Raw genomic sequence first — 23,389 nt, forward strand, 5'->3', positions numbered from 1 at the left:
CCTTGCCCCGGGTGCTGACAACCCACGCTACGCCACTGGTGTGTGCCTCGTCTTGTCATCCATTTTACGGGGTGCAGCTTACATGTCCCCCCATATTTTACTCAAGTTGGCACCCTTGGTTCTAAATGCCTTGGTGTCAGTGCCGGATTAAACTCTGCAGAATCCCCTAGGCAGTCGAAATCTCAGAGGCCCCGCTTGCAATTTATCTCCAAATACGCTTCGGATTTTGCCAACCCACAATTTTAACAAACCGATTTCAAGATCAAATCAATATTAGGTTGATACGTCGTCTCCGGGCCCCTCGAAGAAGCCCGCTCTGCCTGTTTGGTAACCCGGCGCTGCTGCGCGTGGGTCGCCGCAACCGAAAGAAACACAAAATCCTCTCCGCCACGCGGAAAGATAGTTCTGTCCGTTCCTCGGGAAAAACAAACTTGCCCAACGTGACAAGTTAGCAGCCATGCGATAACAACGGCTCTGGGAAGCTGCCAGCGCTTCCGGGCCCCACCCTGCGCTCCCGTCTCCGAGGATCCGTCTTTCTGCGAAAGAAAGGAGGAGCGCCGGGACTGGAGGGGGGGCGCAAGGCGAAGCTGCCGAGGCCATGTGCGCGCGGGCGGGCGGCGGGGCGGCGTCTATAAAAGGGGGCGCGTCCGGCGCGGCCTCTCCAAACCGTGCGCTCTTGGCGAGGTGGCGACTGTTGCGCGCTGCGCTCGGACCAAGTTCATTGTCTGCCGGGGCGATGCGTTCGTGGGCGCTGCTGGTGCTGAGCGCGGCGGGGCTGGCGGCCGCCGCTCCTCCTCCTCCTCCTGCCGGTTCTTCCAGCAAGGAGCGCGCTTTCAAGGCAGCCTCCTGGGACGAGGTGAACGTCTTGGCGCACGGGCTCCTGCAGCTGGGCCACGGCTTGCGGGAGCACGTCGAGCGCACCCGCGGGCAGCTGCGCGAGATGGGCGCCCGCCTGAGCGCCCACAACGCCTCGCTCGGCAGCCTCGAGCGCTCCGCCGACGAGCAGCGCCAGCAGCTGGGGCGAGCGCAGCGCCTCCTCGACGGGCGCCTGGACGACCTCTCCAGCCGGCTCGGCGCGCTGGCCGGCGACCTGGCGGCGCACGAGGAGGCGGCGCGGGAGCGCCTGGGGCGCCTCGACGGGCAGCTGCTGCGCCAGGTAGGCGCCGAGAACGCCAGCGGCAGCCCCCGAGGGAGCGGACAAGCGGCGGAGTTGGGCGCCCTGCAGGTGAGTCCCGGGGTGCTGCCCCAGAGGGAAAGGGAGTGGACAGAAGAGGCATTCTTGCAGTAACACTTTTAACCAGTGCTTTTCTTCTAAATTAAAAGGTTCCTTTGAGTACCCCCCCCAAAAAAAAAACCACTGTTCAAAAAGTTACCTGGGATCGCCCCTCTGAAGGAGGGAGGTAGCTGCCCTCTAGGAAATAGAGTTTGAGTGGGGAGGAGAGGTAAAGCCGGCTTTTGGGGCTTTTGGTCTTGGCTTTCAAATTTTATGAGCTTTATCTAGCCTCCAATGCTTCCTTGACACCTTTCGGGTACCCAACGAATCGATTGTTGAGACTTTTTCTAAGCGGTGCGAAGGGCTGTGAAATGTAAACCGTTTGATTAATAAAATGAATGGGTCGTGCAGAGAGAGAACTGGGGTGCCCCCTATATTGGCATAAGTGCCTCTTTGCAGAAGAGCTGTGTGGGCACCAGATGCAATAGCCCGGAGGGCACCGGGTTAACAAAGCTTGAGATAGGACAGTATTTCCTTAGGGCAGAGGTTTTCAACCTTTCTGAGTCCGTGGCTCCCTTGGCCAACTGCTTTCTTTCTGCGGCACCCCTGTGGGGCTCTGGGGCCCAGTTATGCCCCCCCCCGGCAGAGCTGGCAGCTTCTCACCCTTTTTCCGAACACCCTCCTAAGTTGTGACGTGTTCCTCCAGCCTCCTCTCCTCTCCCTTCTCCTTGGGAGTCCTCTGGTCAGCCGCTGCTGCCTCTGAGCTGGCCCCCCCCTGCCCCAAAGAGAGGTTCCTCCTCACACTGCCCCACAGGGGCCTGGGAAGCACCCCCTGGCCTGCCCCGGAGGCACCATTCGCCTGCGGAGCTTGTAGCCAGGGCTGCTGCAACACACAGCCGTGCAAGCCTTTGGGAGACAGAGATGTGAGAGGGCATCAGAGGAAGGAAAGAGGGACAGAGGCCAGTGTTGCCCACGGCACCCTAGACCATCATTTAAGGCACCCCAGGGTGCTATGACACGCTGGCTGAAAACTACCGCTTTAGGGAACTGGCAAGAGGTTGGAGAGCTGAGAGTCTGTTGCGAAAGAAGGGTGCTATCTATCCTCTGGGTTTTCTCTCCCTTAAGAAAGTTTCCCGTTCATAATGATTTTTGCCTGTGCTGGGTTTTATCTATTAGCATCATTTGGATTAGTATTGCTTATTAATTAATCAATCAGTGCATTAGTGAGTGCACGATAGATCTCTCTTCCCAGTAGCATGCAATACAAAGCTTGATCGAGGAAGAACAAAAACTTGACAGAGGGAGACAGAGAAAAGTATATGCAATCGTCAGAGAGACCCGGGAACCTTAAGATCTTAATATGTGGCTAAGGGAAGACAAAGGGATGCGGGTGGCACTGTGGGTTAAACCACGGAGCCTAGGACTTGCCGATCAGAAGGTCGGCGGTTCGAATCCCCGCAATGACGGGGTGAGCTCCCGTTGCTCGGTCCCTGCTCCTGCAAACCTAGCAGTTCGAAAGCACCTCAAAGTGCAAGTAGATAAATAGGTACCACTCCGGCGGGAAGGTAAATGGCATTTCCATGTGCTGCTCTGGTTCGCCAGAAGCGGCTTAGTCCTGTTGGCCACATGACCTGGAAGGTGTACGCCGGCTCCCTCCGCCAGTTAAGCGAGATGAGCACTGCAACCCGAGTCGGTCACAACTGGACCTAATGGTCAGGGGTCCCTTTACCTTTAAGGGGAGACAATGGAGAAAGAGGAGGGAAACTGAGGCACGGGTAAGCCTGGGAGGAATATGCCGTTGTTGCAATCACACATCCTTAGGCTCCACTTCAATAATTTATAAAACACGTCGTAATTTACTTGTTATCCAAGGAATATGAGTCTACAGCCCTTATCAAGTTGCTCCGTTTGCAATTGCAACAAAGAAAATCCGAGTGTGGCTCGCGAGCCAAACGCTGGCCGTTTGCAAAGGTGGTTTATTAAGTTGAGCAAGCTAAGAGTAACTACAGGAGGTTCCAAGGTTTATTTCAATGTTGGTTGCCTTTTGAACAGAGCGTGCATCAGCCCATGCTTTTGTTCACAATGCCCTATTGATACGAGCACTAAATATTGATTGGCCTTGAGAGGGATTGGCTTCTCCTGCCTTTGCAAGAATTCCCAGAGAAACCGGGGGCTCCCCGTTGTTCTGCAAACAAGGCCAAAAGTGACATTTCAAGTGTGGAGCCTTAATTTGCCGATGGGGGGGGGGGGCGAGGCTTCAGAGCTTTCATTGGTTCCAGGCAGTGGCGTAGCGTGGGTTGTCAGCACCCGGGGCAAGGCAAGTAATTTGCGCCCCCTAACCCGTGGATTTGCGCCCCCTAACCCTAACCCCCAGATGTTGCGCCTGGTGCGGCCGGCCCCCCCTGCACCCCCCACGCTACGCCACTGGTTCCAGGCACTTCTGCGAGACAAGCTCTCCGCCAGCAATGGCGAGTGACCCGCTTTGCAAGGCTGTTGTGAGAGCGAAGCAGCTGCCGATTTCGAAACTGCAGTGTGTGTCAAACGCAGAGGTGTGGGACATTCCTGGGCTTCCACTGTCATCCTTGACCATTGGCCATGTTGACTGAGGCTGATACGAGCTGGAGAACTTCTGCAAGGCAGTGCTAGAAACACATGTGTGTATAGGTGTATATATCTAGATATACCTATCTTAAACCTGGGTTGTAGTTACCACAACCATATGTCTAGGCACCATCCCCCCCCATGGCACTGTGGGTTAAATCACAGAGCCTAGGACTTGCCGATCCGAAGGTCGGCGGTTCGAATGCCCGTGACGGGGTGAGCTCCCGTTGCTTGATCCCTGCTCCTGCCAACCTAGCAATTCGAAAGCACACCAAAAAGTGCAAGTAGATAGATAGGTACCACTCCAGCGGGAAGGTAAATGGCGTTTCCGTGCGCTGCTCTGGTTCGCCAGAAGCGGCTTTGTCATGCTGGCCACGTGACCCGGAAGCTGTACGCCGGCTCCCTCGGCCAGTAAAGCGAGATGAGTGCCGCAACCCCAGAGTCGGTCACAACTGGACCTAATGGTCAGGGGTCCCTTTACCTTTACTTTACCTCTGGTTATGTGCTTAATTCGTTCCAGAGGTCCGTTCTTAACCTGAAACTGTTCTCAACCTGAAGCACCATTTTAGCTAATGGGGCCTTCTGCTGCCGCTGCACTACTGGAGCACGATCTCTTTACCTTTACCTAAACCACTTTGAGGGTTTTTTCTTTAACATATAAAAGTATAGAAATGAAATTAACAACAGCAACAATACAGTGGTACTTCGGGTTACAGACGCTTCAGGTTACAGACTCCGCTAACCCAGAAATAGTACCTCGGGTTGCTTCAGGATAAGAACAGAAATCATGCTCTGGCGGCACAGCAGCAGCAGGAGGCCCCATGAGCTAAAGTGGTGCTTCAGGTTAAGAGCAGTTTCAGGTTAAGAACAGACCTCCGGAACGAATTAAGTTCTTACCCCGAGGTACCACTGTACTGTATTTAGCTACCTGCTTAATTTATAGAGCTGCCCTATAGCAGAAAGACTCTGGCCCATATTGAGTCTGCAGCCGCTGCCCCCCAACTCATTTAAAGCCATGAACAGGCAGGGAGGGGGTCATTCTTAACGCTAGATCAGTGTTTCCCAACCTTTTTTGGGCAAAGGCACACTTGTTTCATGAAAAAAATCTCGAGGCACACCACCATTACAGCCCCGTGACGTCAGCGCACAGTGTCACGCCGGGAGGGACATGAATTGCTAGCAAATTACATAATCACCTCCTTGAGGGCTGGCTCATCTTCTCCGAAGGCAGAACCCCATTAATTAACAGCACAGACTCACACCATAGCCAAGACGAGGGGGGAAAACCTCAGTCATGCACATGTGGGGGCTAAATGAGGACGAAGACCGGGCAGAGAGCAGGGTTCAAATCACCCCACCTGGCCAGGACAATCCCTGGGTGCTCCCTTGGGCCACTCACCTGACCCACCTCGCAGGGCTGTTGTTGCGAGGATAACACGGGGAGAACCACGCGCGCCCCCGGGAGCTCCTTGGAGGAGAAAGCGGGCGATGAATGCAATGCACGAAATATATGAGAGGCGACCAGGTTTTGCAGGTGAGGGGCCCCCGCCAGCCTCCGCTTCCAACACCCGGCGCAACGACGCCGAAGTTTCCCCCTGGGCTCGGCTCGGGGAGCAGCGCTGCTCCCCCCCGGCTCCCCTTTGCCCTCCCGGCTCTCTCTGCCGCCCACTGGGGACCCCCCTCACCTGCCAAGTCCGGAGCGCCGGTGGAAGTTGCATGCATGCATGCAGGGCGCCGCGTTGCCATTGCATTGCACTGCACTCCATGCAACGCATGCACGCATGCATTGCCTTGCACGCCCGCCAAGGGGTCTCCCCGCGGTCCGATGCGTCCCCTCCGGCGCGGATGCAGCATTGCAAAAATAACCCCCCCCCCCGACGCAGCCCTACCTGGGGGGCAGCCTCCACCTCCGCCGCTCCGCCTCCGCAGGGAACCCCGGGCTCCATCCTGCCGCCCGATCTCCGCGGGGGCGCAGGCAGGCTGCGCGGGGTCTGCGCGGAAGAGCCCCTGCCCGCCCAGCCGCTGCCGCTGCGCTCATTCCATGGCCGGGAGAAGAGCGCTTCAAACAAAACGCCCGGCCCGCCAGGCCACGCTGGGAAACGTAGTTTGTGCACCCCGCGCGGGCGCGGAGCCCAAGGGCGAGGGGACTACGGATCCCGGCAGCCCCCGCGCTGGGGACGGAGAGGGAGAGGCCGGGTGCAGGGATGGAGGGACGGGTGGGCGAGCGAGTGAGTGAGTGGCAGCCGCCAAGCCTTGGCCGAGAGCCAGGAAGGGCCTCCCCGGAGGAGGAGGAGGAGGAGGAGGAGGGAGGCGCAGAGCGGGAGGGAGGGAACCCCAGGGGTCATCTAGTGACGGCGCCCCAATCGAAAATTTGACTTTAAAAAAAAAATCTTTCGAATTTTTTAATTTTTCCCACGGCACACCAGGCAACATCTCGCGGCACACTAGTGTGCCGCGGAACAGTGGTTGGGAAACACTGCGCTAGATGGTTCATTTTCCAATTCCCTTCTTTGCCTCTGAATGGACAGCGCCTGACGGCTAGGGCCAGTCTGCTAAATGTGAATCTTTGTTTCCAAATTTCAGAATTTGATGAGTCGTCAGAACCTGAAGATTGAGGAGCTGTTTCATAAGATTAAGCAACAGCAGTACAGAATGGACAAACAGAACCTGCAGATCAAAAGTCTCCAGAGCAAGGTATGACCTACAGTTTGAAACTCTGGTTCAGAGACGCACTTTGCACATGCCTAAAAGCACTTTCCTGCAGACCGAATTCATTTTTTGGGAGGGGGAGGGCGGAGAAATTTAAACCGCTCCTTATCTCCAAATGGATCCCACAGCAGGATGTGTAAATATATATTTAAATGAACATTATAGCATAAGGCATAATCAATTTAAGAGGAATGAAGTAACGCAACCAGCTAAAAAAATGTTGCAATCTAAAATATCTGGGCAAATAAACAAAAACTTTTCACCTGGCAGTCCAAAAAAATGCATTGTCAGGCATACCTGAGAGAGGCACTTTTTATAGTTAAAAGTACTCTTTGCACATTTAAGTGCTGTGATAATGGCAGTATCAAATATGGGAAAGATTTAGGATAAAATGATGGTTCTTGATACCAACAGAATTCAGACTAATCTGCTAAACTGCTTCTTCCCAGTTAGTCTAGGATCATCCATGTAGTGATTATAGATACTACTACTAATAATTTTATTATTTGTGCCCCAGCCACTCTGGGCAGCTTTCAGCAAACAAAAAAGCATCATCATCATCATAAATTTTATTTATACCCTGCCCTACCCGGCCAGAGCCGGGCTTAAGATCACTAACACCAGTAAAATTACAGTACAAACATAATAGGGGAACAAACCCCAATTTAAAGTACAGGTTAAAACGAAATTTAAAGTGCAGCCTCATTTTAAAAGTAGCCCATAGATCAAAACCATAAGGGGAGGGAAACATAAGGGTCAGACTGAGTCCAAACCAAAGGCCAGGCAGAACAGCTGGAAGCATGAAGCATTAAAAATTTCCCTATACAGGGTTGGCTTCAGATGTCCTCTAAAGGTTGTATAGTTACTTATCTCCTTGACATCTGATGGATGTTCCACAGGATGGGTGCCACTACCGAGAAGGCCCTCTGCCTGGTTCCTGCTTCTTGTAGTGAGGGAACTGCCAGAAGGCCCTCGGAGCTGGACCCCGGTGTCCGGGGTAGAGATGCTCCTTCAGGTATAGGGGACCGAGGCCGTTTAGGGCTTTCAAGGTCAGCACCAACACTTTGAATTGTGCTCGGAAATGTACTGGGAGCCAATGCAGATCTCTCAGGACCGGTGTTATGTGGTCTCGGCCGCCACTCCCAGTCCCCAGTCTAGCTGCCGCATTTCGATTAGTTGTAGTTTCCAGGTCACCTTCAAAGGTAGCCCCATGTTAGAGCGCATTGCAGTAGTCCAAGCGGGAGATAACCAGAGTATGGACCACTTTGGCAAGGCAGTCTGCGGGCAGGGAGGATCTCATTCTGCGTACCAGATGCAGCTGGTAGACAGCTGCCCTGGACACAGAACTGACCTGCGCCTCCATGGACAGCTGTGAGTCCAAAATGACTCCCAGGCCGTGCACCTGGTCCTTCGGGGGCACAGTGACCCCATTCAGGACCAGGGAGGCCCCCACATCTGGTAGGTGGATTGCATAGGAAGCAATGTGTAGGTCTGTTCAAATTGGTAATGTTGGGCCACTCACAAAAAAGTGTCTAATGGGTGAGAGTATTTCTTAGTTATTGCTCTTTCAATTGTGTTGCGCAAGGCTCCTCTTACGTTGGACACAGTTCAAGAAAAACACGTGTGAGATGGTTTATTTATTTGGAGCATAAAGGATCTGTTCCTGTGTGATGGAAAACTCCACCACGGGGTCCCCAGATCAGAAAAGCTTTCCTCCGGTAGTTTATCTCAGGCATAAGGGTAAAGGGACCCCTGACCACTAGGTCCAGTCGTGGCCGACTCTGGGGTTGCGGCGCTCATCTCGCTTTCTTGGCCGAGGGAGCCGGCGTACAGCTTCCGGGTCATGTGGCCAGCATGACTAAGCCGCTTCTGGCGAACCAGAGCAGCGCACGGAAACGCCGTTTACCTTCCCGCCGGAGCAGTACCTATTTATCTACTTGCACTTGGACGTGCTTTCGAACTGCTAGGTTGGCAGGAGCAGGGACCGAGCAATGGGCGCTCACCCAGTAGCGGGGATTCGAACCACCGACCTTCTGATCGGCAAATCCTAGGCTCTGTAGTTTAACCCACAGCGCCACCCGCGTCCGATGCAGAATGTAGGCACCCTGTATATAGAAATGAGCAAACCAGTGATATTTTAGGGAGCAGGCGCGGCCCATGACTTACATCTTAGGAGCCTAACACAACACAAAACACTGCTGCTGTATGTAGGTTTTATCTTATTTGTTTTTTATCTTATATTTTGGAAATGTACATCCAGTTTTTCCCCTTTATATTTTTTTTGGGGGGGCCCAAGATAGTGGGGCCCTCAGCTGTAGCTTGTTTAGCTTGTACGTAAATCTGGCACTGTGTCTGGCAGATAACTTGCCAGTCCCATCACCAAAAGCTCCCTTGATATAAGGACATAGTTTCTACCTTCCCTTCCCTTCCTTTTCTCTTTTCTTTTCTTTTCTTTTCTTTTCTTTTCTTTTCTTTTCTTTTCTTTTCTCTTCTCTTCTCTTCTCTTCTCTTCTCTTTTCTTTTCTTTTCTTCTCTTTTCTTTCTTTCTTTCTTTCTTTCTTTCTTTCTTTCTTTCTTTCTTGTTCTTTACTTATACTTTTCAAACTCATACATTTCATTAGTTTTACAATCAATTTAACATTTCCAAATTTTGGCGTCCTTCCCCCTCTTTCTGCGGTTCCTTAAATTTATTTTTTATACCTTCTGCATATCCACGTTCATTTAACTTTCTTATTTATTTATCTACTGTAAATCTCTAATAAAACGGCAGGTTCTTACATTACTCCTGCTAATGTTCTTATCTGTTTACAATTGATCTGTCAATATTCAATGAACCCATTTCCATTCTTTTATAAAGTTTGTTATCTCAATTTCTTATACTTCTGGTAAGTTTCATAAGTTTTTGTATCCATTCTTCCTTTGCTGGGACTTCTGCTTCCTTCCACTTTGGGGGCAAGTAACATTCTTGCCACTGTAGTAGCAAACATGGATAAATTTATACACAATTTAGGTAGTTCTGTCCCCATAATTTCCCAAAGAAAAGGCTTCTTCACTTTCCACTTGCGCTTTGGAAGGTAAATTATAATTCCCTCTCATTCTCTCTTTTCTCTCCTTCCGCCCTCTCCCAACCCACAGGTCAACGTGCTGATTCCTTTGCACGTCCGAGAGAACGAAACGCAGGGTCCGAAATGGAAGGCGAGCGTTCAGCGAAGTGTGGACCGGTCCGGCAACCACAGCCAAAGTCCCCGGCCAAAGTCCCCAGCGATGCCGAGTGAGTTCCACACCTTGCCCCACACATAGCTGATGGCAGGGCGACAGAAACCCTTTACTTAAATATTTCCTTTGCTTAGAAACGGAATCTTTTGGAGACAGCGGGGGCTGCTGCTGCCGCAGCTCAGTTCTGCTGCTCCCGAGTAGACCCATTGAAAATGACTGAACGTGGGGAACTGCCTCGTGCTAAGTCTCTCTAGCACAGCGTTGTCTAAACCAGCGTTTCTCAAACTTGGGTCTCCAGCTGTTTTGGGGGGACTTCAACTCCCATCATCCCCGGCTCACAGGACCAGTGGTCAAGGATGATGGGAAATGTAGTCTGAAAACAGGTGGAGACCCGGGTTTGGGAAACACTGGACGCTGATCAAGGTTTAAAACTGGGGTCTTTCAAAGCCCTATTTTCTCGTCTGGCTAGTAAGGTAAAGGGACCCCTGACCATTAGGTCCAGTCGTGGACGACTCTGGGGTTGCGGCGCTCATCTCGCTTTACTGGCCAAGGGAGCCGGCGTACAGCTTCCGGGTCATGTGGCCAGCAGGACTAAGCCACTTCTGGCGAACCAGAGCAGCGCACGGAAATGCCATTTACCTTCCCACCAGAGCGGTACCTATTTATCTACTTGCACTTTGATGTGCTTTCGAACTGCTAGGGTGGCAGGAGCAGGGACCGAGCAACAGGAGCTCACCCCATGGTAGTCCAACGACATCGGGGGACGCACAGGTTGAGAACCACTGCATGGTTGGACAATGGTACTTTTGTAGCCCCAGACATCGGAGGTGGCAGCGGTTCCCTGCTCTCTCTGCTTCGACACGGCACTCTACGTGGGTCGCGGCTGTGTTGGAGCATTCGTGACACCCGCTATGGGGAATTCGAGCTGGGGGATTCGAGCCGGCCTCGCTCGGCTCCCAACCAGGCCTGTCGCTCGCTCGCTCGCTCGTTATGGCTCTCAGCCAAGTGTGCGAGAGGTGAAATTTTTGCAAGGCATTCCCAGGAGCGACGAGGTTAATTGAGGAAGAAAGAGAGACGGGGAGAGAGAGATTCTGGGGCAGGAAGTGGGGGGGGGGAGTAGAATACCATGGCGCACACTTGGGCTGGCATGCCTCCAACTAGGGGAAAGGCAGCGCTCCTCCTGCGGTGCTGGGATTCCAAAATAATTTGGCTGCACCAGGGCGGTGGAAACCTCAGTGGCTGAGCAACGCTGGGCTTGCCTCATTGCTGCTGGAGCAGTTCTGCAGGGAGTTGCCTCCAAAAGACTAGGGGGCTGTGCCGCCACCGTCCAGCGTCCCCAGACTTAATCTCCCATTTCCATCTTCTGCTAGGAACAGAGGGAGCTGCCTTAGCCAGGGTCCGAGCACTGGTGGGACGCCCTCCCACCAGATGTCAAAGAGAACAACAACTACCAGACTTTTAGAAGACATCTGAAGGCAGCCCTGTTTAGGGAAGCTTTTAATGTTTGATGTATCACAGTATTTTAATATTCTTTTGGAAGCCGCCCAGAGTGGCTGGGGAAGCCCAGCCAGATGGGCGGGGTATAAATAATAAATTATTATTATTATTATTATGGTCCATCCAGCTCAGAGGATCAGCCCCATAGTCAATTGTTACCAGAAACGTTAAGGGGTGCCCATTCCACAGAAAGCAAGTCCTTTGCCCCTTCAAAATTAGGAAGCATTCCCTGAGAAAAAACAGAGGATGCAGAACAATCCCCAGGCCACCTTGGCTCTCCAAATCAGGGGTCAGCAAACTTTTTCAGCAGGGGACCGGTCCGCTGTCCCTCAGACCTTGTGGGGGGCAGGACTATATTTTGAAGAAGAAAATCAACAGATTCCTATGCCCCACAAATAACCCAGAGATGCATTTTAAATGAAAGGACACATTCTGCTCATGTAAAAACACGCTGGTTCCCGGACCGTTTGTGGGCTGGATTTAGAAGGTGATTGGGCCGGATCCGGCCCCCGGGCCTTAGTTTGCCTACCCATGCTCTAAATATTTCCTCTAAAAGGGAATATCGTGGGGGTGGGGACACCTTTCCCAATAGTTCTTTTTACTTACAAATCCAGTGAAATGAGCATCTCTTGCCTATGAATAGGAGAGGTCTGGGACAATGGTTTTGGGAACTAGGTATTTGCAATTTCAAAAGAAAGGCCCAGTCTGCCCAAGGTGGGTCGATTAGCAAACCTTGTCAGGTATCTTGACAGACAAGCCACAATCTCAAATGTCTTCTAAATGTCAGGTAGCTGTTTATTTCCGGATGGGAAGGTGTTCCATAGGATGGACACCACCACCGAGAAGGCCCTCTGCCCGGTTCCCTGTAACCTCACTTCTTGTAGTGAGGGAACCGCCAGAAGGCCCTCGGAGCTGGACCTCAGTGTCCAGGCTGAACGATGGGGGTGGAGACTCTCCTTCAGGTATACTGGGCCATTTAGGGCTTTAAAGGTCAGCACCAACACTTTGAATTGTGCTCGGAAACGTACTGGGAGCCAATGTAGGTCTTTCAAGACCGGTGTTATATGGTCTTGGTGGCTGCTCCCAGTCACCAGTCTGGCTGCCGCATTCTGGATTAGTTGTAGTTTCCGGGTCACCTTCAAAGGTAGCCTCACGTAGAGCACGTGGCAGTAGTCCAAGCGGGAGATAACCAGGGCATGCACCACTCTGGCACATACTCTAGTTCTTGGTATGAGCTTTCGTGTGCATGCACACTTCTTCAGATACACTGAAACAGAAGTTGCCAGATCCTTCTATATAGTGAGAAGGTGGGGAGGGGTATTACTCAGAAGGGTGGTGGGAATGGGAGATTGGCAGATAGCTGAGATGAGCCTGTTGACGACTCTTAAGGACTAATAGGTCTTACAGGAAAAGGCAAGGGGTGAGAAGGTGAGAAATGGCTCAGTCATGTATAATGAGATAAGAATCCAATGTCTTTGTTCAGACCAGGTCTCTCCATGGTTTTACGTTTGGTAATGAGTTGCAATTCAGCAGCTTCTCTTTCCAGTCTATTTCTGAAACTCCTTTGTAGTAAAAGCTACTTTGAGATCTTGTATAGAATGTCCTGGGAGATTGAAGTGTTCTCCTACTGGTTTCTCTGTTTTGTGATTCTTGATGTCAGATTTATGTCCGTTTATTCTTTGGCGTAAGGTTTGGCCTGTTTGTCCAATATAGAGAGCTGAAGGACACTAATAAAAACTCTGTCACTGAGCTACAAGGGCTTCAGCAGAAGGCATATGCCCCAGAGGGGGTCTCCCCACACCCTGGCATATCTTGCCTGGTGTGTCTTCCGTCTCAAAGAGGCACTTGTTGAATTTCCCTCCGCGCTCCAGGGCAATTCTCCTTGGGGAGCGCAGGAGAAAGGCTGCGATGGCAGCTGTTATGCTGTCTGTTGGGGGCATTTGCAAGGAGCGGAAAGACCAGCTTATTGCGGCCATGTGCGATGTTGTGTCCTGAGCTGGGGGGGGGGAGGGAGGTGGGGGAAATGGGTGAAAGTTGAAAGCCTTTCCTTGAGGGCTGCAGTCTTTTTCCGGCAGTTCCCAGGCTGATTTGCCCTTTCCCCTACTTAGCTCTCGCTCCCCTCTGCACATGCTGATCTAATATCTGCGGCTGCGAGAGCGATGGCTTTGTGTCAGACAGAGGCTTTTTCCTGGAATGTGCTGTGGTCAGCCTGCAAAAAAAACCACGCCTGCCCGCTACCCAGAGAGCCTGTGACTCAACGCTAGCCGTGACTCACGGGAATGTGGTGGGACACTCGGGAACTTGCCCCTTCGCATCTCGCCTCCGCTGCAAACGTGCAACATCGCACGAGGCTTGCCTTTCCATGCTTGGACTACTCCAATGCGCTCTACGTGGGGCTCCCTTTGAGGGTGACCCAGAAACTACATTTAATCCAGAATTTCGGCAGCTAGACTGGGGACTGGGAGTGGCCGCCGAGACCACATAACACCGGGCCTGAAAGACCCACATTGACTCCCAGGATGTTTCCGAACACAATTCAAAGTGTTGGTGCTGAACTTTAAAGCCCTAAACCAGGAACCCCCAAGCTGCGGCCCTCCAGATGTTTTGGCCTACAACTCCCATGATCCCTAGCTAACAGGACCAGTGGTCAGGGATGCTGGGAATTGTAGTCCAAAACATCTGGAGGACCAAATGTTTGGGGGTGCTTGCCCTAAACCCAAGGCCTGGGGGGCCGGATCTGGCCCAATCGCCTTCTAAATCCAGCCCGTGGACGGTCTGGGAATCAGCGTGTTTTTACATGAGTAGAATGTGTCCTTTTATTTAAAATGCATCTCTGGGTTATTTTTGCAGCATAGGAATTTGTTCATTTCCCCCCCCCACCTAAATATAGTACAGCCCCCCCCCACAAGGTCTGAGGGACAGTGGACCGGCCCCCTGCTGAAAACGTTTGCTGACCCCTGACCTAACTCATGCCCACATTTGTTTGCACAAAGGAGACAAAGTGGAAATACGCTGTTCTATGGGGTGGGAGAAAAAATGGGGTGTTCTGCAGCTTTCTGGACATGCTTTTGCCATTATCTGTTCCTCTGCATTCCCCCCCCCCTTTCATATAAAAAACAACAACTGTAAAAGCCAAATGGCAAAGCTGCGGGCGTCTGGTTCGTTTCTTGAGAACTAGCGACGTGATTTTGTTCAGGGTGGGCTCTGCGAAGCCTCTGCCGCTGAACGGGGGGAGTCTTTTTTCAAAGGCTTGCCCCTTCTCTCCTTCCTGCACCCCGTGATTCCACCCCACGGCCATTCTCTGCAGGACAGAGAAGCCGTTTCCAATATCCTACGTGGTACGGCTAGCGTCTCCGCCTGGCTGTCTGATGCAAGCATCTTTCTGGGATGTGCATTAATGTGTGCCTTCCTCCCCTCTGAGAAACTGGGGGAAAGTTCATGTTTACTCGCAGGAACTCCCTCTCCAACCTGGGATCCCGCCCTCTTCCTGATCTCCTGCTGCTGGCATCTGTTTTGAGAATCTCAGCTAAATTTATCCAAGGCAAGAGAGGGGGGGGGGCTGCTGAGCCCAGAAGATGCAGCGCCTTTTGCCGGGACAGAGGCTTCCTTTGTCTTCAGGAGAGCGGGGAGGGTAGTCCTCCCCTGCAGCTGTTTTGAGCCAGAGCAAAGTCCCCTCGCGCCCTGCCACATCTCTGCCCTTCGCCTCCTCGCGTGCCGGATGCCTCTCCCAACTGGACTTTTGACACGGGGCTGTCGAAACCCTGACACGCTGACAGATGGTACCCATTCCTGGGCAGAGTCCAGCCACCTGCCAGGGGCTCAGCGCTTGGCGCAGCTCAGGGGTGGTGCAGAGAGAAGGCATCCTAGAATTTTTGAGTTGGAAGGGACCCCAAGAATGGACACGACGGGGACATGGGTGGCGCTGTGGGTTAAACCCCAGAGCCTAGGACTTGCCGATCGGAAGGTCGGCGGTTCGAATCCCCGCAACGGGGTGAGCTCCCGTTGCTCTGTCCCTGCTCCTGCCAACCTAGCAGTTCGAAAGCACGTCATGTGCAAGTAGATAAATAGGTACCGCTCCGGCGGGAAGGTAAACGGCGTTTCCGTGCGCTGCTCTGGTTCGCCAGAAGCGGCTTAGTCCTGCTGGCCACATGACCCGGAAGCTGTACGCCGGCTCCCTCAGCCAATAAAGCGAGATGAGCGCCGCAACCCCAGAGTCGGTCACGACTGGAACTAATGGTCAGGGCTCCTCTTAAATAATGACGGCAGTAAGACCCGAGCCTTGTGACATGACATTGTGGCCACCCCTGACCATGTGCAGAGTGTTTCTCTCCCCTTTTGTGCAGCACATCTGGGATCAGGACTAACAGAATTCCAAGCTGCATGGGGAGTAGTTTCCGGCAGGCTTCAGCTGTGGCTTCATCTTAGGAGGGATAATCTTTGGCAACGCAGTTCCCCCTCCACGCTTTTGCTGCCTGCCAGCTGCTGTCTGCAACTTCGGCTCCGCAGTTGTTAATGTCAGGCTGACATTTGGCCGAGGGTGGCTTGGGCAAAGTCCGAGTGGCGTTCCGTGTTCACGTGGTGGGGGCCGCATCCCTCAGGGTCCTGTTGCGGTTGCTGCCTGCTCTCAATTCCTCTTTCCTCCCCCTTTTTAAACATTGGATTCATCTGCAAGTTAATAGTCTACCAGTGGAAGTTTTTGCCTGCAGGCATGGCGAACATCTGTGACCCTCAACACGGCCAGCGGTTAGGGCTTTATTTATTGAGGAGCACTTCTAAACCGCTTCACATTTTGCAATTTATAAAACACAGTAACACAGGAATGCGAGAGACGGCAAAACCACATTATTGTTGTTGTTTAGTCGTTTAGTCGTGTCCGACTCTTCTTGACCCCCTGGACCAGAGCACGCCAGGCCCTCCTGTCTTCCACTGCCTCCCGCAGTTTGGTCAGACTCATGCTGGTAGCTTCAAGAATACTGTCCAACCATCTCGTCCTCTGTCGTCCCCTTCTCCTTGCGCCCTCCATCTTTCCCAACATCAGGGTCTTTTCCAGGGAGTCTTCTCTTCTCATGAGGTGGCCAAAGTCTTGGAGCCTCAGCTTCAGGATCTGCCCTTCCAGTGAGCCCTCAGGGCTGATTTCCTTCAGAATGGATCGGTTTGATCTTCTTGCAGTCCATGGGACTCTCCAGAGTCTCCTCCAGCACCAGAATTCAAAAGCATCCATTCCATAAATACAAATTTGCAAATCATCCTGAAAATTATGATTGACTTTAATTAAATAAAAGCATTGTGCATGGTGGGCTGTCTGCAGCTATGTCAACTGCGGAGCAGAGCCACTGAAGTTGCTGGGAATAGTAATTCATTAATTCATTTGTAAAACACACACACACACACACACACACCCCGATCTGACTCTGGGCACCCCAAGCGAGTCATGCCTGTTAATTTCAGCGTTGACTAATATTGGATAAACCTCGTAGATTATTTTCAGTAAACACACAAACTTCCTCAGAATAGCATGGCCAAAGCAGGAGGAAGAAAATAGCTGTGCAGTTAATTAATTAATAAAATAATAATAATAATATTTTATTATTTATACCCCGCCCATCTGGCTGGGCTTCCCCAGCCGCTCTGGGCGGCTTCCAGCAAAATATTAAAATACAATGATTCATCAAATATTAAAAGCTTCCCTAAACAGGGCTGCCTTCAGGTGTCTTCTAAAAGTCAGATAGTTGTTTATTTCCTTGACATCTGGTGGGAGGGCGTTCCACAGGGCGGGTGCCACTACCGAGAAGGCCCTCTGCCTGGTTCCCTGTAACCTCACTTCTCGCAGGGAGGGAACCGCCAGAAGGCCCTCGGAGCTGGACCTCAGTGTCTGGGCTGGACGATGGAGGTGGAGACGCTCCTTCAGGTATACTGGGCCGTTTAGGCCTTTAAAGGTCAACACCAACACTTTGAATTGTGCTCGGAAACGTACTGGGAGCCAGTGTAGGTCTTTCAGGACTGGTGTTATGTGGTCTCGGCGTTAATAATCAGTATTCACGGCAAATCTTTAATAAGGCCGATCAAATCAATGCTTGTTCTAGGATGCTAAAGTGTCTTTTGCTTCTTCGTTTTGCAGAATTCCCAGCAAGCTGTCACCAGCTTTTTCTGGAAGGGGAACAAACCAGCGGTGTTTTCCAGATCCAGCCCTCTGGCTCCCAGGTCTTTGAAGTCTTCTGTGACATGACTCCAGGTAAATATGCGAGGTTTATAGAAACGGGAGAGAAATTTGATACAGTTTGCATTTAAGGTTTTCTTAACCTGGTTCTGGGATGCGGGTGGCGCTGTGGGTTAAACCACAGAGCCTAGGACTTGCCGATCAGAAGGTTGGTGGTTCGAATCCCCGCGACAGGGTGAGCTCCCATTGCTCAGTCCCAGCTCCTGCCAACCTAGCAGTTCGAAAGCACGTCAAAGTGCAAGTAGATAAATAGGTACCGCTCCGGCGGGAAGGTAAACGACGTTTCTGTGCGCTGCTCTGGTTCGCCAGAAGCGGCTTAGTCCTGCTGGCCACATGACTCAGAAGCTGTACGCCGGCTCCCTCGGCCAGTAAAGCGAGATGAGCACAATGTGAGACTCTTCATCTCATGCTTGTGGGTTTGAGTCGCACATTTGACAAAAGATTCCTGCATTGCAGAGAGTTTGACTTCCAACTCTACAATTTTATGATTCTGTGGCCCATTCCTGCCGGTTTGCTGGTTGGATGTCTTTGGGTTCAGGTATCACCTGATAATGGAGATCATGGATTGATCTGGAAGGCTGAGGGTAGAGGTTTGATTGGGCTGTGAGGGCCGTGACTCAGAGAGCCAGTGTGGTGTAGTGGTTAAAGAGTGGTAGACTCGTGATCTGGTGAACTGGGTTCGCTTCCCAGCTCCTCCACCTGCAGCTGCTGGGTGACCTTGGGCAAGTCACACTTCTCTGAAGTCTCTCAGCCCCACTCACCTCACAGAGTGTTTGTTGTGGGGGAGGTAGGGAAAGGAGAATGTTAGCCGCTTTGAGACTCCTTCGGGTAGTGATAAAGCAGGATATCAAATCCAAACTCTTCTTCTTCCCTGCGTTTCTCAAACTGGGAGGCGAAATGTTTTTGCAGCTACAGGGCCTGTCTTTCTGTGTGTGTGTGTGTGTTTAAGGTACTAAAACATGTTGCACACACAAAAATCATACGGAAAAACTTACAGATCAAAGCAACACACCGGTGGGTGTGTTTTGGTGGGGTGAGGGGGGCAGGGGGCACAAGCCAGATGTTTGCAGGCTCACTGAAATTTCCCCTCCTTTTTATTTTGCAGATGGTGGAGGCTGGACGGTGATTCAGAGACGTCTGGATGGTTCTGTTGATTTTGACCAGCTGTGGGAAGCCTATAAAAATGGATTTGGGAATATGAGCGGTAGGTTTCTGCTTCTTGCTTCCCCCTCCTTTTATTATTTTTTGATTTTTTAAAATTGCTAGCTGCTCATGGGTAGGATATAGGGCCGCAGGTGGCACTGTGGGTTAAACCACAGAGCCTAGGGCTTGCCGATCAGAAGGTTGGTGGTTCGAATCCCCACGACGGGGTGAGCTCCCGTTGCGCGGTCCCTGCTCCTGCCAACCTAGCAGTTCGAAAGCACGTCAAAAGTGCAAGTAGATAAATAGGTACCACTCCGGCGGGAAAGTAAACGGCGTTTCCGTGCGCTGCTCTGGTTCGCCAGAAGTGGCTTAGTCCTGCTGGCCACATGACCCGGAAGCTGTACGCCGGCTCCCTCGGCCAATAAAGCGAGATGAGCACCGCAACCCCAGAGTCGATCACGACTGGACCTAATGGTAGGATCAGGGCTCTGAAGAAAACACTTGCACTGCAAAAGGAAAGACTTCGTCACACGCTGGATTTTGTTTTTTAATGCATTTCTGTTTCGCGGTGAAGGCCAACTGATCAGTTAGAATCAGTGGTTTGCAACCGTTGTGCCGTGGCATCTTGGGGTGCCTTGAAGGATGGTCAGGGGTGTCACGGGCAAGACTTTCAGTGTCTATTTTCAAATCGTAAAGCCTTTCGCACATGTCAGTCACAGTCAACCCAGCCAGATGGGTGGGGGGGATATAAATAATAAAATTATTATTATTATTATTATTATTATTATTATTATTATTAGACATGTTCCTCATGAGGAGGAAGGCAAATAGAGAAGGAGAAGGGGTGGGTGAGAGAAACAGTAAAACTTTCATTCTTTACAGAGTATTTGAGTGATGCCTTTTTGTCAGCTTTGAGTGGATAGGTCTCTCGTTAACTTTGACAACCGTAATCGCTTTTACACATGTTATCACTGAGCGCCGCAAGTGTCACACAACAGCCCTGTGAGGTAGGCTAGGCTGAAAAATTGGGGCCAGGGAGTCTCCCTTGCTGGTACCTTTCCTGGGAAAATCAGAGGCTCACTATGTCAGGTTCCTATTGGAAGACCGGACAAACGCTAGAACAGTGGCCAAGTTTTTATCGGTGGTTGCAAGAACCAATGATCCCTATCTTGATTGATTGATAGATTGATTGATTGATTGATAGATTGATTGATATCTTCTGCTTGTGGGGCCTGACAGACCTTTTTTCCCCTCTTTTCGTTCGTTTGTTTCTTTGGCCGTTCTCTTTCAGGCGACTTTTGGCTGGGCTTGGAAAAGGTCCACCAGATCACGAAAGACGGGCGGTTCCACCTCTCCATCGAACTTCAGGACTGGGAGGGCAGCTCCGAGAGGATCCAGTTTCTTTTTAGCCTGGGCGGAGAAGACACGGCTTACACACTCAGTCTCCTGGGCCCTATTCTGGGGCAGCTGGAGAATGCAATGGGCGATTTCCCACAGCTGCCCTTTTCCACGCGAGATCAGGACCATGACCTCAAGGGGGATGCCAACTGCGCCAAACACCTCTCAGGTCAGTCCTGATTTTAATTTTTTCCCTTTTCTATAATTTTTATTCAATCTTCAGCATTTTAAAATATCCATTTAAACCACTTTCAAATGGGCATAGGCAAACTCGGCCCTCCAGATGTTTTGGGACTACAACTCCCATTATCCTTTGCTAACAGGACAAGTGGTCAGGGATGATGGGAGTTGTAGTCCCAAAACATCTGGAGGGCCGAGTTTGCCTATGCCTGCCTTAAAATGTCAAAGACTTCCCTTCTTCTCTTTCCATAACCCTTTTTGACACCTGGAAATTTCTGTCTGCACTATCCCCAACTAAAAGGACTCTTAATTATATCCTTTATTTTATTTTATTTAAAAGTTTTATCTTTCTGTGGTTCATTTTGCATACCATACATCCCTGCATATTTAAAATGAACTAAACCATTCGGTTCGAATCCCCGCAATGGGGTGAGCTCCCGTTGCGCGGTCCCTGCTCCTGCCAACCTAGCAGTTTGAAAGCATGTCAAAGTGCAAGTAGATAAATAGGTACCACTCCGGCGGGAAGGTAAACAGCGTTTCTGTGCGCTGCTCTGGTTCACCAGAAGCGGCTTAGTCATGCTGGCCACATGACCCGGAAGCTGTACGCCGGCTCCCTCGGCCAATAAAGCGAGATAAGTGCCACAACCCCGGAGTCGCCCACGACTGGACCTAATTCGAACTGCCAACCTTCTGATCGGCAAGTTCTAGGCTCTGTGGTTTAACCCACAGCGCCACCCGCAGCATACATAAATAGTCCTTTTTGACACCTGGGAATTTCCTTCTTGAATTATCCCCAACAAAAAGGACTCTTGGTTGCTTCCTTTATTTCATTTTATTTATAAATGTTTTCCAAAAACTTAATACATACAGATTTAATTATACATGCAAATTTTGATTACCGTCATTCTATGCTTCTGATCAGATTCATGCCATCGCACTCCGAGCACCAAATCCTTTTAGCCGCACAAACCTAAGCATAGCCGAAACAAAATAAAGAAATTCCTTCCAGTTACACCTTAGAGACCAACTAAGTTTGTTATCGGTATGAGCTTTTGTGTGCATGCACAATTCTTCAGATACACCTAAGCAGTGGCGTAGCGTGGGGGGTGCAGGGGGGGCCGGCCGCACCGGGTGCAACATCTGGGGGTTAGGGTTAGGGGGCGCAAATCCACGGGTTAGGGGGCGCAAATTACTTGCCTTGCCCCGGGTGCTGACAACCCATGCTACGCCACTGCACCTAAGCATGTTTGCCATGGAAGCAAGCAAACTCTGCTATGTTCATTGGGACGTACTCCCTTGCCGCAGTGCTGCTCAGAATTGGAGCTCAAGAACTGCTATTTCTGAAGCATTTTCCAAGTAATGAAATCCATTGTTCTGTGGAAAGGCCCTCAGCTGATGCCTGCCCTTTCTGTTTCTTTTTGCTCCAAAGGAGGCTGGTGGTTCAGCAGTTGTGGCCACGTGAACCTGAACGGAAAATACTTCCGCTCCATCCCACGCCAGAGGCACGAGAGAAAGCAAGGCATCTTTTGGAAGACATGGAGAGGGCGCTATTACCCTCTGAAGTCCACCACTATGAAGATCCGGCCTGCAGAGATGGGCCTGCCATCCTAAATGCCCGGGAGGCCGCAGGAGAGAGTCTGGGCGGCCCTCTGTATTCCTGCCTGCCGCCGAAATACAGCTGCAGCCCGTCGCTCCTGTCCGGGACGATTTGTGGGGTGTCTCTTATCGTTCTCCAGTTGAAAGCCTTCCTTTTGCAAGACCTAGTGTTGGGGTGGGAGGGGGGGCAAAGCAACGACTGTCGTCTTCGCGTTGGGAAGAGCGGCACAGGGGACCGCTTGGGTGGGTGGGAAAGGAAGGGGCATCAGGATTTATTTCACGGGCAAGTTGGGCGTTGGCAAGAACGGGCAGCTCGGCATCTTTGGAGCCAGCTGAGATGACATCTTGGGTATCTAGTCTTCTTGAGTGCCATCGTGTGATAAAATTGGGGTTCTTGCTAGCTCCGGCAGAGATTTGTGCTGTCGCCCACGTGTCTTTATACCCACTTCCTTACGCCTTGAAATGAGGAAGGCCTTTGTCTCCCGTGGAATGTCCCAAACAGAAGGAGGGGCTTCTGGCAGTAGCTAGCAGGACTCCCCACAATGCCCCCTGCTGTAGCATCTCTCTGGGGCATTCTGGGAAATTTAAACGGTTACCAGGCCTGGCACTGCTCTCAGCAACAGACTGGGTATTTTATTTTTTAAAGGTGGGGGGGGGGAGCAAGGATCGGCTTGCTGGTGATTGTCCAGATTGTGTGTACAAACAGCATATCCTTGGCTGATGAAATATGTAGTCGTGATTGAGCCTTGGGGCGTCCTAAAATCGGACCGCCCTCCGCAGGCGTCCCTCGTGGCAGCTTGTGGTTGGGTCCGTCCTTCACTGCTTGGAACAGGGTTCAGAAGGATGGAGCCACTGCGAAGGGCATTGGGGGGACACTGGTTGGGGGAGATAGTCGGGCAGGGTGGCACCTCCTCTCCCTCGCCCAAGGAGGAGGCGTTGCTCCTGTTGCAAAATCCGGTCCTCCCTTAAAGAGGGCACGTGTTGCGGTGAGACCTGGCAACCCTGTGTTGTGGGTGGGTATGATTGGATAGCCACAACACCCAATTGGTAGGTCCCTTGATGTAGGGTTTAATCAGGCCAATGGGACGCAGGCTAAACAGATCAAGGGGACCTGTTTACGCCCATGCACGTGACCCAGAGCTTCCTCTTTTGGCGCTTGCATTCGGATCACCCGCCCACCTCTCCATACTTTTAGGGCTCTGCGCTTGACCTTGCTATGCCGCAGTGGCGTAGCGTGGGGGGTGCAGGGGGGGCCGGCCGCACTGGGCGCAACACCTGGGGGTTAGGGTTAGGGGGCGCAAATCCACTGGTTAGGGGACGCAAATTACTTGCCTTGCCCTGGGTGCTGACAACCCATGCTACGCCACTGCTATGCCGTCATGTGTCATCTGTCGTTAGGACAGGGGCACGGCAGGAATTTCCCCCACTTGGCTGATTGGCTGGGGCCATTTGGGTTTCCCCTGCCGCGTAGCAAATCGTCACAACTTGTAAGGTTGCGGATCGGCTCTGGTTCAGGTGATAGGGATGGGAGAACGCTCTCGCCATCCCTATGTGAAGGGTATTCCGTTAAAGGAAACCAGGGACTCGATGGTTTGCTCAACCCCTGAGAGGGGCTTGTG

At 51.7% G+C, this 23,389-nt stretch overlaps 1 protein-coding gene across 1 annotated transcript; it reads left to right on the forward strand.

Annotated features, from left to right (window-relative positions):
* The first annotated feature begins 654 nt into the window (after nt 1-654).
* Nucleotides 655-22,991, forward strand: ANGPTL4 (angiopoietin like 4). Its single transcript, XM_082206470.1, has 7 exons — nt 655-1,225; nt 6,398-6,508; nt 9,659-9,794; nt 17,355-17,468; nt 18,559-18,657; nt 19,888-20,163; nt 21,604-22,991. The coding sequence occupies exons 1-7, from the start codon at nt 737-739 to the stop codon at nt 21,783-21,785; spliced, it is 1,407 nt and encodes a 468-aa protein (XP_082062596.1). The 5' UTR covers nt 655-736; the 3' UTR covers nt 21,786-22,991.
* Nucleotides 22,992-23,389: the final 398 nt, after the last annotated feature.

The sequence above is a fragment of the Podarcis vaucheri genome (genome assembly GCF_965113315.1).
Source record: "Podarcis vaucheri genome assembly, chromosome: 18".
NCBI lineage: Eukaryota > Metazoa > Chordata > Lepidosauria > Squamata > Lacertidae > Podarcis > Podarcis vaucheri.